The 10999-nt window shown below is 38.8% G+C and overlaps 1 protein-coding gene across 1 annotated transcript; it reads left to right on the top strand.

Annotated features, from left to right (window-relative positions):
• Nucleotides 1–47: 47 nt before the first annotated feature.
• Nucleotides 48–10576, top strand: LOC122351744 (ubiquitin-conjugating enzyme E2 E3-like). Its single transcript, XM_043249016.1, has 6 exons — nucleotides 48–119; nucleotides 1643–1849; nucleotides 2836–2886; nucleotides 7074–7141; nucleotides 9874–9947; nucleotides 10487–10576. The coding sequence occupies exons 2-6, from the start codon at nucleotides 1650–1652 to the stop codon at nucleotides 10574–10576; spliced, it is 483 nt and encodes a 160-aa protein (XP_043104951.1). The 5' UTR covers nucleotides 48–119; nucleotides 1643–1649.
• Nucleotides 10577–10999: the final 423 nt, after the last annotated feature.

Here is a 10999-nt window from a genome sequence, read left to right as displayed (position 1 = left end):
CTCTCCTTCCTACTCTCCAATGTTCACAGCTCGGCCGGAGCCCGTCGTCTTCCGGCTCCATTTCAACTGGATTTTTAACACTCCTAACCACCCCAGATCAGGACAGGACCGCGTCTAAGGTAAAGAAGAAGCTCTAAGGGTCTCGTAGAGTCCACGTTAGGCGGGTAACATCGTCCTTTCTTAGTGTTTTCAGGTTTGAAGAGAGGGGAGCTCGAAACTGACTTCACGCATCAGTTGGTACACCATGCTGATACTGGAGTGCCTCCTACCATAACAAACCTCTTACAAAGGATTTTAAAAGATCCAATCTGAATCTTTTCGTCCCGGCGTGCGTTAAACGGCTCGATTTTTCCTCGCAATCCGCTCGCGATATCGCCTCGTTCTCCTAAAGTGAAGGGGGTGGACATGCTGCGAATAGGTGCAATTATTGCTTTCCTTTGCAGCTCTTGAAATCTCCTTCTTCTCAGCGACAGATTCTGCTGGAACCGCCGTGTGTTTTCTCGTTTCCCCCTCATAAGCTCAGCCGCTTGCACCTATTCAGCAGATGGAAAGCGAAAAAACTCAAAGCTCTTTACGCGGAGGAGGGTTTTGCGAACGTGTGATGGTCGCTGCAGCTTGTAACATTAAGCGCAAAACTGATACAATGTATCTCGGATCCATGTGAAACGTCATAATGGTTGCAACATTGTTGCCGCTGCGCTATTTACAAATACTATCAGCTCAGTCGCTAATGGATTAAGTTGGTGTGTGTGTGTGTGTGTGGCTTTGCGTGTGAAAACGTGGACGTTTTGTCCTTCAGAATGACAACAGTTTGATGTAATTGGATCAGATCATCTGCACGTTTGCCTGTGTTTTCAGAGTCCAGATACCGTGGATTCATTTTGATCGTTGCTCTCCTGGCAAGCCGCGTTAGCGTTTATTCCTTTAAAACTAACAAATACCTGTTTTTTGCGTTTACTGGTACTTCTTTTAATTACCAGTGTAAGTAATCCAACGCTGACCAGTAGCCTCATTAGATCCTACTTGCTAGCCTATATTCATTCCTGTACTGACAAGTGGCTATTCCATTAACTAGTAGCGCATTTTACAAAGAAAATCTATGATTCAGATATTAGCTATTCACTTCCAGCTATTAAGCATTCCAGCTGTTGCAGGCACCTATTCCAGTTTTTCTAGTACCTCTTTAATAGATACCTCCGCGTTTGTTAGTTTATCTAAATAGTTGCAACTATCTATTTCACTATACCTTAAAGGTCCATTTATTAGACGCTAGTAAATTTTGATTTATGCATTTGGCGGATGCTTTTGTCCACACTAGTAACATCTTTAATCTCATAAACGAGCCATCGCGACTAATGATCACTTTATTATAGATTCCAGTGCATCTAATAAACAAGTAATATTAACAACGGATATCAATGCAAGTGTTTAAAAGAGCTTGTTCTTACTGCTTGTAAAAAATACGTCCACACACCTTTTGGCTTCTGTTTGTATTTAGAAAGCGTAAGGGTTAGGGTACGAGGTGACCTTGAGGTTAGGGTTTAAGCTTCCACCGAGCAAATTCGAGATTTGCTTAAACCCCAGGAGACTCCTGTGATCGCAGCCAGCCCTGCTTCAGAACCTCTTGTTGTCCTTTACAAAGGTGGAAAATGTCCAGTGAAAGACAACGGTCAGATGATGAAAGTCCCAGCACCAGCAGCGGCAGTTCCGATGCGGATCAGAGAGATCCTCCGGTGCAGAACCAGAAGAACAAGAGGAGCGAAAACAACCCACGCCTCCCACAACAGCAGAAGAAATCCACCAAACTGTCCAGCAAAACAACAGCCAAATTATCCTCCAGCGCGAAGAGGTAAAGCTGACAAATCTATCCGTTTGCCTTTGAGGATTAAATGTCATTTTTTAATTCAGCCCTGTCAACACATTTAACTGCTTTTTATTATCACTTTTTGTGCGTTCAAGTTCGTTTTTCGCGACGTGCTAATTAACAGTTTTGGCGTCTGTGCTCCGTACTTGGAAATAAAAGCACTAAGCTTAGATAATTACTTAACTGCATGAGCAAAGAAGCTGTGTGATCGGCTTATATTTAATTTCAACAAACCGCACCATGTTTACTTAGCAAAAAGTTCTTTTGAGGCATCCCAGAACTTCTATGTAAAGTTTTTTTTTTTTTTTAAACAAGAGAAGCAAATCGAATCCCTCTGCCTCGTAGAGACTAGTAAATACAGCGATTCTACCCTCAAATTTCATTGGCACTGAGAAAAAACAAAACAAACGGTAACCAATCAATCCGCATCAATGCGCATTAAAACACCATAGACTTTCTCAATGTGGGTGGAATGACAGATCAAAAACAAACTGTTATTCTTAGAAAATGTCAAAAATCCTGCCCTGGCTCCTTTACACGCTGTTGATAATGCTTTAGTAACAGCACCAGAGCTGTGCATTAAAGCTCTTGTCAAATATGCCTGAGAACACCCCCTCCTCCCTCTGCCTCATTTGCATATAAGCTTTAAAAGAAAATCTTTTGTGCTTAAAGTGACTTAAACCCGCTGACGAGGGGCGGGGTGTGCTAAGGGAGCGGGCTTTGAGCTGAGGTGAAGATCAACGGTGTGCGATGGAGAAAGGCAGAAACTGAAGCACGGCAAAGTTTTCTTGTTATGGGATTCGGGTTATGCCTCGAGAACAAAGAGGAAGCAGCCATGTTAGCTGTGCTGAAGGGAGAGCCAGCCGTGCAGTAAACGCAGCAGAGGTAGAGGGCAGTGTAATTCCTGGCTGCTTGCAATTCTCACAGCTTTCTCACCATCTCTCCCTTTCTCTCTCTTCTCTCCCTCGCAGAATCCAGAAAGAGCTTGCAGAAATCACTCTGGATCCTCCACCCAACTGCAGGTATGTGATTGAAGCGTGCCGTCATATATTATTCCTCTATGGGCTGGCCGAGATGGGGTGGCTGTGGGAAAAGGATTGACTTTAGCACCAGCTCTTGGAGTTTTTAGACTTGTGGACTTAAACTGACGGACTTCGTGCAGGACGGATGTGGCATTTTGCTCCTCAGCTTCAAAGAGTTAAGAAGGATGGTGGGTTTTTTTTTTCTCCTGAGCATTATTGTTGCTGATGTTCCTGTGGTCTTCTTGCTGTTGTGTTTTCAATAATATGGCAGATGCTGCTCACGAAAGCATATGGCTTTGATTTCACATCCTCATGCTGAACTTACTGCTGAACCCCCATCTGTTTTAATGAGCTGACCTAGAGATGCCAGAACAAGATGAGGGAGCTTTTAAATTCCCTCTGTGTCTTTTTTTTTTATATACTTTGAAGAATAGCAGTGTTCTGATTGTTTCTTGCTTTTTTTTTTTTTTTTTTTTTTTAAAGTCTTTTCATACATTTGGATTTTTATTGGAAGACCCTCCCTAGTTGGTAACACTCTTAACACTATGTGTTTTGACTTTCTGCAATATTGGAAGAGATTTATGCTCATTGATTTATGCCGTTCAAACAAGATTTTATAGATTTTATGTCATGTATTGGCTCAGTCTGAGGTGGTGTGAGACTGCATCTACTGAGATCGTGTTTTAGTGATTAATTGTCAACTGAGCATTTGCAGAAATAGGTCTGCAGTAATTCTGTCATTCAGAAAGAATGTATTCAATTGATCAAAAATGACAGAAATCTTTACTCAAGATTGTTGCAACAGCCTTTTAATTGTTCCAATCATCAAAGAATCCTGAAAAAAGAGCTACTCAACTGTTCTCAACGTTGATAAGGATCGAGAACATCAAACATTTCTTGAGGTTGTTATATAAATATTATTTCTGAAGGATGCTGATAAAAATTAATTAACAAAGGAATAACTGACATTTTAAAATGTATTAAGATGCAGTGAGAAATACAACACAAAAAAGGAAAGTTAGTTTAAATTGTTATAGTACTGATCAAATAAATGTATGTACTATAAGGGACAATTTTTAACTAACCTTAAAAATCCCCCAAAAAGCATACAACATACAGACCTCAATTTTGAAATAGGTTTTGGCTGCTCTAGTTTTTGGCATTTAAAAACCACATAGGCTGGCGAGCGTTATATTTAAATCAAACGTTTGCCAAACAGAGAGGCTGTAAATATAGCATTTAGGTGAAATCTGAACCCTAAAAAACTGTTTACCTGCTGTGCGACAAATGCATTTGGCCGTGTTGCTTTTTTTTTTGGTTAATTTAGCAGTCAAGGAGAGTGCTAGAGTGTCTCAGTTACCCAACATCAGATAAAGCTGAGCGCGAGTCCAATGTCCAAAAGCAGGCATTGAATACAGCACGTTCATTTGATCCAGCGTTATATCAGAAACTCCTCCAGCAACTGGTCTCAGCTCAGTTGACGGGTCATGCACTACTGACTCTACACACTAGGGCCGATAAAGCACAGCGCATCCCAAAATGTACCAGGGTTTGATATTATGTTTTTACATATTTTAGCACCTGAGCGGATGGCAGTGTGCTGCTATTCAGCACAGTTTAGACGCGGTGTGACATGAAGCGTAACAGAGGCGCTTTTGATGCATGCAGTTCATGTCATATGAAGTTCATTTGCAAACGGGTTACCTCGGTTTTGAACATTTTTCAAAAATCATTGTGCATTTCAATTAATCTCAATCAAACTGCAGGTTGTTTTAATTAGGTAAAAATAACTAAACGTACTAGCTAACCGACACGATAAAGACAACAGTGACATTAGGATATAATTAAAAAACATCGGAAAAACTGAGTTATCTGGTTTTGCAAATAAACTCTTCATTTTGCTGAAATTTGACAGTTTCTGTGGTTTTTGTTTTATTAAACCTAGTTTTGATGTTTTAAAAAAAAGTTGCATTCTTTGCATAGCAGAATTTAATTTAGCAGAATAAGCTTGACAAGTATGAAATATAACGGCTTGCATTTTTTGTGTATCATTACAGACCGGAAAGAAAATAGGTGTGAAAAGAGTATTCACTTAATGAAAAATAGCAAATAACTCACTGAATTAAAAAGTGGAAGGATCATAGTAGTATTTTCATGTCAGACATACTTTAGTGATCTTCTGCAAATATTTTTAGAGGACAAATTGTATCGCTTCAAAAGAACAGAACTATAATCAAATCATGAGTCCCACTGACCACTTTTATGATTGTTTTATGATAAGATAATGATTATTATTAATTTGTTTTTCTGGAAATCTGAGTCTCTATTTGTCGTGATTGGAATAAAAATAACAGATAGGATCAGAATCTGTCCAATTTATGTTCCATGGAAGAAACCAAGTCATAAAGATGTCATTTTTGGTGAACTGTTCCTAAGAAATGCCATGCTTTTTTTTTAATTTTTGAGAGAGAGAGGGCGCAACACAGCGTGCGCTCTGCCAGCCGTGAGATCAGTTCAGCAGCTTGGAGCCGCGAGCCAGAGATGCTGATAATGGTAATTGACAATGCAGGGATTTGGTGGCTTTTCATGGTCTGATCTGTGCAGCCACACAGTTCAGCACACACTGAGATGTTTATCCCGTAACGTTCATCATTAGCTCTCCTCACTGGCTCTTTTCTCAGACAGCATTTCCCTTGAGCGCAGAAGTTTACCTGGAGGCTGACATATTATACTGATTTGTTGTAATGTGCCACATCGCATAGTATCTGTGGGAACATATCGCATATCACGCTTTCATATAGCTCTGAGTTTATTTCTTTACAGCAGGTCTGGGCTTCATTACTTGAATGAAATGAAAATTCATGTCATTCCAAACCTGTATGCTGTTCTTCTTTCTAAGGAAGAAGGTAGGCGTTTTTTGAAGCATTTTATAATGCAGCACATTCAGTGTTATACTGACCAGATGCTAGCAAGTGCAAAAAAGATTTAAAAGAATAGAAAATTTGCTGAAAATGTACAAGCTCTCAGGCCATCCAAAGGTGTAGATTAGGACAGCGTTATTTCAGCAATGAACAGCTTCGCATATTTGCACGAATTTAGCTTTACATTGCTTGTTCACCATTGGATCTCTCTGGAAGTGATTGGGTGCCATGAGAATAAGTGTGCAAAAAGATAGAGGATAGAGGATTTGCATTTTAAGTAGAAATTAAAAACTGATGCAAATTCCCTTCGCAAGATGTTTATTGATGCACCGGAGTGGTGTGGATTATTTTGATGTTTTTATCAGCTGTTCAGAATATCATTCTGACGGCACCCATTCACTCTCAAAGCATCCATTGGTGAACAATTGATGCAATGGTGTTTTTAATTTTTAATAATTTTTTTTATTGTGTATCGACAATAGCCTGAGATTTTGTCGATACCAGATGTCTTTGTCAACAGTCAAGATGATATTAGGCTCATTCTACTATTAATGTATAAAGCTATTATTACTATTAGGCGGCCTATTATTGGGCTACTAATATCAATTTGCCCCAATATTTCACCTCTATGCCATACATGCACGCAAATGACGATTCTCCTCCTCATTGGAAATATTCTTTAAACGAACTTAAAAACTAAGCCTATGTTTAAAACAACCTAAGTATATTATTCCGGTTATATTGGTGGTTCTCTTTTTAACGCATGCACGGTTTAAAATCACAGAATAGTAAAGAAATAGCCTGTGACAGGTACAGAGAGTCTCTTTCTTGTCCCCACCCACTCATACACATTAATATCGTGTACAGCGATCTCACAGGCCAAGCGATATGACTATATGAAAAATGACCATATCGCCCAACGGTATTCTGATGAAGAAACAAACTCATTTACATTTGGATGGCCTAACACCAAATGAAGCACTAGCATATGGCTATTGCAAACTCTGAATCATCTGTTATAGCCCTTTGAACATTCAAAATTAACTAGATTGAGCACGACTCATTTGCACAGCATGAAGGGGTCTCAAGACAAATGTTTTGGGTGAGAGATTCTTTTAATCAGGCAGTTCTGGTGTTTCTGTCAGCTCTCCCGTCAGAGATTGATAAGCGTAAACTGCGCTTTTGTCACTGGTTTCACGCTGCTGTTGTAATAACTGTTTAGGCAGACGCAGTTACACTAACGTGTTTGAATTTGATGTGTTCCAGCATGACTCAAGGGAAAAATGGTTCTAGCGATTCACTTAAAGACATTCAAATGCTTCCCCCACGTTCAGGTGCTGCCTGACTTTCTGCATTTTCTCCCAAATCTCTGTCCAGCCACTTGTCCGTCACTGTGATTTACAACTAGATCCTTTTCCCAGAAGCAGATTTTAAACTGCGATGTGGAGAGCGCTCTATGAGTTTTTAAGCAATCTATTAAAATTCATGCCGTGGAGCGAGAGGCGATTGCTTCGGCATGAATTTGCATGTCTTCATAAAAATAAAACAGTAAAACTCAAATCGCCTCTAAAGATGAATGATGGGTACTAGTCGAAGCCTTTGCATCCATGCTGAACAGGCAGAAAGAGGAAGCGGGGTAAAAGAAAGAAAAAAAACGATCCCAGCAAAGCAACCTTCAGATAAAAGCGTTTGTTTTATACTCAACGACCGCTGTAACTTCAGTCGTGGTTTACAGTTTGAATTGTCACATTTTGTGAGAATATAACACACACGAGTTGTGAATAAATATTCCTAAGGCTCTTAATATAACCAGAGTATGTTTGAGGAAGTAAGAGGCTTTGACATGAGCTTGCTTGGTGTGTTACAGTATGTCTGTTGAGCTGTGTTTATCCCTGCCTTGTGCACTCGTTACGCTCAGGCAATATACTTATAAAAATACAATAACGTTTTGATAATTAATATTTTATTTTATTTCATAGAGTAAATGCGGTTATAAATAATGAAGGCATGTATTCCAAAGCATGTAAAATTCCGTTTGAGAACTTTTAAAGAACAAAATCAATGCATTTTTGCTGCCGTGGTTTAAAGCAATAAAAAAATCAATAAAATAAATGCGCAGTAAAATCAGTGTTGATAGATTTGTTATATTGGCAATAAAATCGCGTTACATATATAGTAAACATTGTATATCAACCAGCTCTACCGTGTGTGTGAGTGTGTGTGTTTGTGCGATGTGTGTTTTCAGATGTTCTGAACTTGGAAGCGATAAAAGCATTAAAAGTGGATTTTTTTCTTGATGAGAGAATTCTCAGAGTAAAGAGTTGCTATATTGGCCCTCATTATCAAAGCGCTCTCATTTGAGAATTGAGCTTTCATGCCTCTGTTGTGGCATTTTTTTATGTCTCTCAGTCTAGATACAGAGTTTGCGTGACCCGCGGCTACAGTGCCACAGCGTTCGACTTGTTGAACATGTCAGCAGCCCTGGATGAAGGTGTTTTACGCGGTGCTGATGCAACAGTTTGAAACAGCCGCGCGCAGACAATCCGCCCGGGATTTCTACAGGTTCTTTTTGTTCTTGTTATTCCATAAAGAGTGTGCTATTTGTTTACGTTTACTTTGCTTTATTAATGGAATCTGATTGACATTGGTGTTTGGGTTGAGTGGTAAAACAGAAAACTATTTTTAAACTCTGCTGTTTGAGCTTGTGCTATTTGATTTGTACTAGAGGGAGTTTGTATTTATTTAATATTGTTTTTTACTCGAGCACACTACCATTCAAAAATCCGAGTATGTTAGAGTTAGTTACTTTTATTCAACAAGGAATGCATTAAATGATTCAAAAGTAACATTTAAATTGCTAATCAAAATAATAATAAAGTTTAAAAGAACAGCTTTTCATGTAAATTAAAATTTGTCTATTTCGCTTTTTATAAATAATATTTTGTTTGCAATTATTAAGTTGCAGATAAAAATGATATAAGGACGGAGTACCTTATTCTGAAATACTTTACACTGAATTATCCCCAAAATTTGCATAATTATTAAATATTTATTTAACATATAAACTATTGTTAATCACGTAATGATGTGTGCTATGACTAGCTATTATATCACCCCTAAGATGTTTTTTTTTTTTATTTATAATAATAATAATAATAATATAAATAGTCTGCTCCTAAATAGACATGTGTTCGCCTGGAAGTGTTGTTTGGCTTGTTTTAGTTATTGATTTTAATTCAGGCCGCTACTGTAGATTTCACACGCTGTCTTTTTGTTCTGCTCTGCTAATATCGGAGCAACAGTATAAAATTTATGGACTGAAATCTAGACAGTAGAAAGCAATTTTATATTTTAAATCAGCCTGTACTCTACACCAAAGAAATGCCATTTAAACTAAATGAGTGCTACAGTTAGGCGTTTAGACAAATGAAGAGACTCATTACAGATGTAGGGGTTCAGAACCTCGTAGCCTGTACTAGTGCACAACATACCATCATCATTGTGGTTATTATAGCAGACTGCTTCAGCAACTCCCCTTCATTATGGCTGAATAAAGAAGCGCAAGGACAAATGAAGGGAAGTGCCACGATGCAAGTCCAGGCCTGCGTGCTGAGACGCTCCGAGTAAATATTTAAAGAGGACTCTTGGCAAGATTGTGTAATTGAGATCTGATGCATACTCATGAATCACAGAAAGCAATCACGTCGCCAATTATGGCCTGGGTTCTCATGTAGTTTTGTGCTGATGGTGCTCTCAGCGCTATTACACACAGGTCAGGCTCTCCGCAGGCAGTTTGTACACCAAAAATCCTCCAAATGTATTCAATGCTCAGCAACCCCTTTGTCTAAATTGAAAGGTAGCCCTTCAGCAGCGCGCCTCGTTTTCTCAGGGGTCTTCTTAACCCGCTTTCTTTCTCGCTGCATCTCTCTTTCTTCTCTTTCCTCAGTGAAGCTCACATTTATTACAGGCTTGTGACAGCGACCGCGTTTATCATGCCCTGGCTCTGGTCCAGCTGTCCAGATTCACTGTGGGGCTTTTTTTTTTTTTTTTATTGGTGTTGTGTCAGAGAATGTCCTGCAGACAGTCTCGCAGTCATCACAAGGCACCCGTCTTTCACACGAAACAGAACAGAAACGCTCGGTGAGGTGCTATACTGAAGGCAACATTAAAATATATGAAAATAAACGTTTTTTAATTAACATTTCTGGTCTTATTTTGAATGAATCATAGGTATTTTTATTTTAAAAGTCAGAAAGCCTCCATTTTAATTTGAAATAAATAGTACCCATTATATTTCATTATAACAGAAAATACATGCTTAGATACAGAATTTTCTGTTAATAAATATTCCTATTCCTAAAGCCACAGCCAGATGGGCATTGCTTTACATTAGCATATATATTGTTGACCCTATTTTATTTTGTTTCATTTATATATTTACTATGATCTTCATTTTCCCCAAGAATCAGTGCAGAAAAAAAAATTGGCATGTTTCTTTTCCTCTCCACAGCTTTGACAATATATGGCTTTCTAACCATGTCTTATTCTCTCGCTGTTTTTATAAAAAATAAAATAAGTGGCTGGAATAGTGAAGGCTTTACATGTTTTCTTCAACTTGTTTGTTGCAATAGTGCAGTCGACAGTGTTGTGTAATCTGTGTCTTTTTGTGCTTGATAAAGGGGATGGTAGGGCAGTCATTGCCTTCCGGCGACTGGAACTGCAGACATTACTCCCATTGTGTCAGCTCTCAAAGAGGTGGAATGGTCTGAGCCGTATCTATCCATAGTCAGCGATATCCCGTGCCCCGTCTCTGAGACTGCCTGAGGAAGTTTGTCTGTTTCTGCAGATCGAGTATTAGTGCTTTAACTGCTCTTTTTTTTTTTTTTTGAAGCTGTTATTTTTTAAACGGCGAGGGCACTGTGATAATCACTTATCAGAGTGCTTGAAGGCCGTGATTCCTGGCAATGTACTTAATTTTTCTTGACGTTAAAGTGGGCACGAAATATCATGCGCCAGGTTGAACAACAAAATCTTGCCCTTGTCATCTGACTTCCTAAATAATGAGGCAATATCTTAAAAAATATTAGATGAGTGATTGTGTTTACTGTACACAGAGCTCCCACAGCCATGGCATGTACCTTTTAAAGATGGATATATTTTGGGAAATTTCTGTGTTATGAATTTTATTTGTT

Source organism: Puntigrus tetrazona, chromosome 9 (genome assembly GCF_018831695.1).
Source record: "Puntigrus tetrazona isolate hp1 chromosome 9, ASM1883169v1, whole genome shotgun sequence".
Taxonomy (NCBI): domain Eukaryota; kingdom Metazoa; phylum Chordata; class Actinopteri; order Cypriniformes; family Cyprinidae; genus Puntigrus; species Puntigrus tetrazona.
The sequence above is the reverse complement of the archived record's forward strand: the minus strand, read 5'-3'. Positions and strand labels throughout refer to the sequence as shown.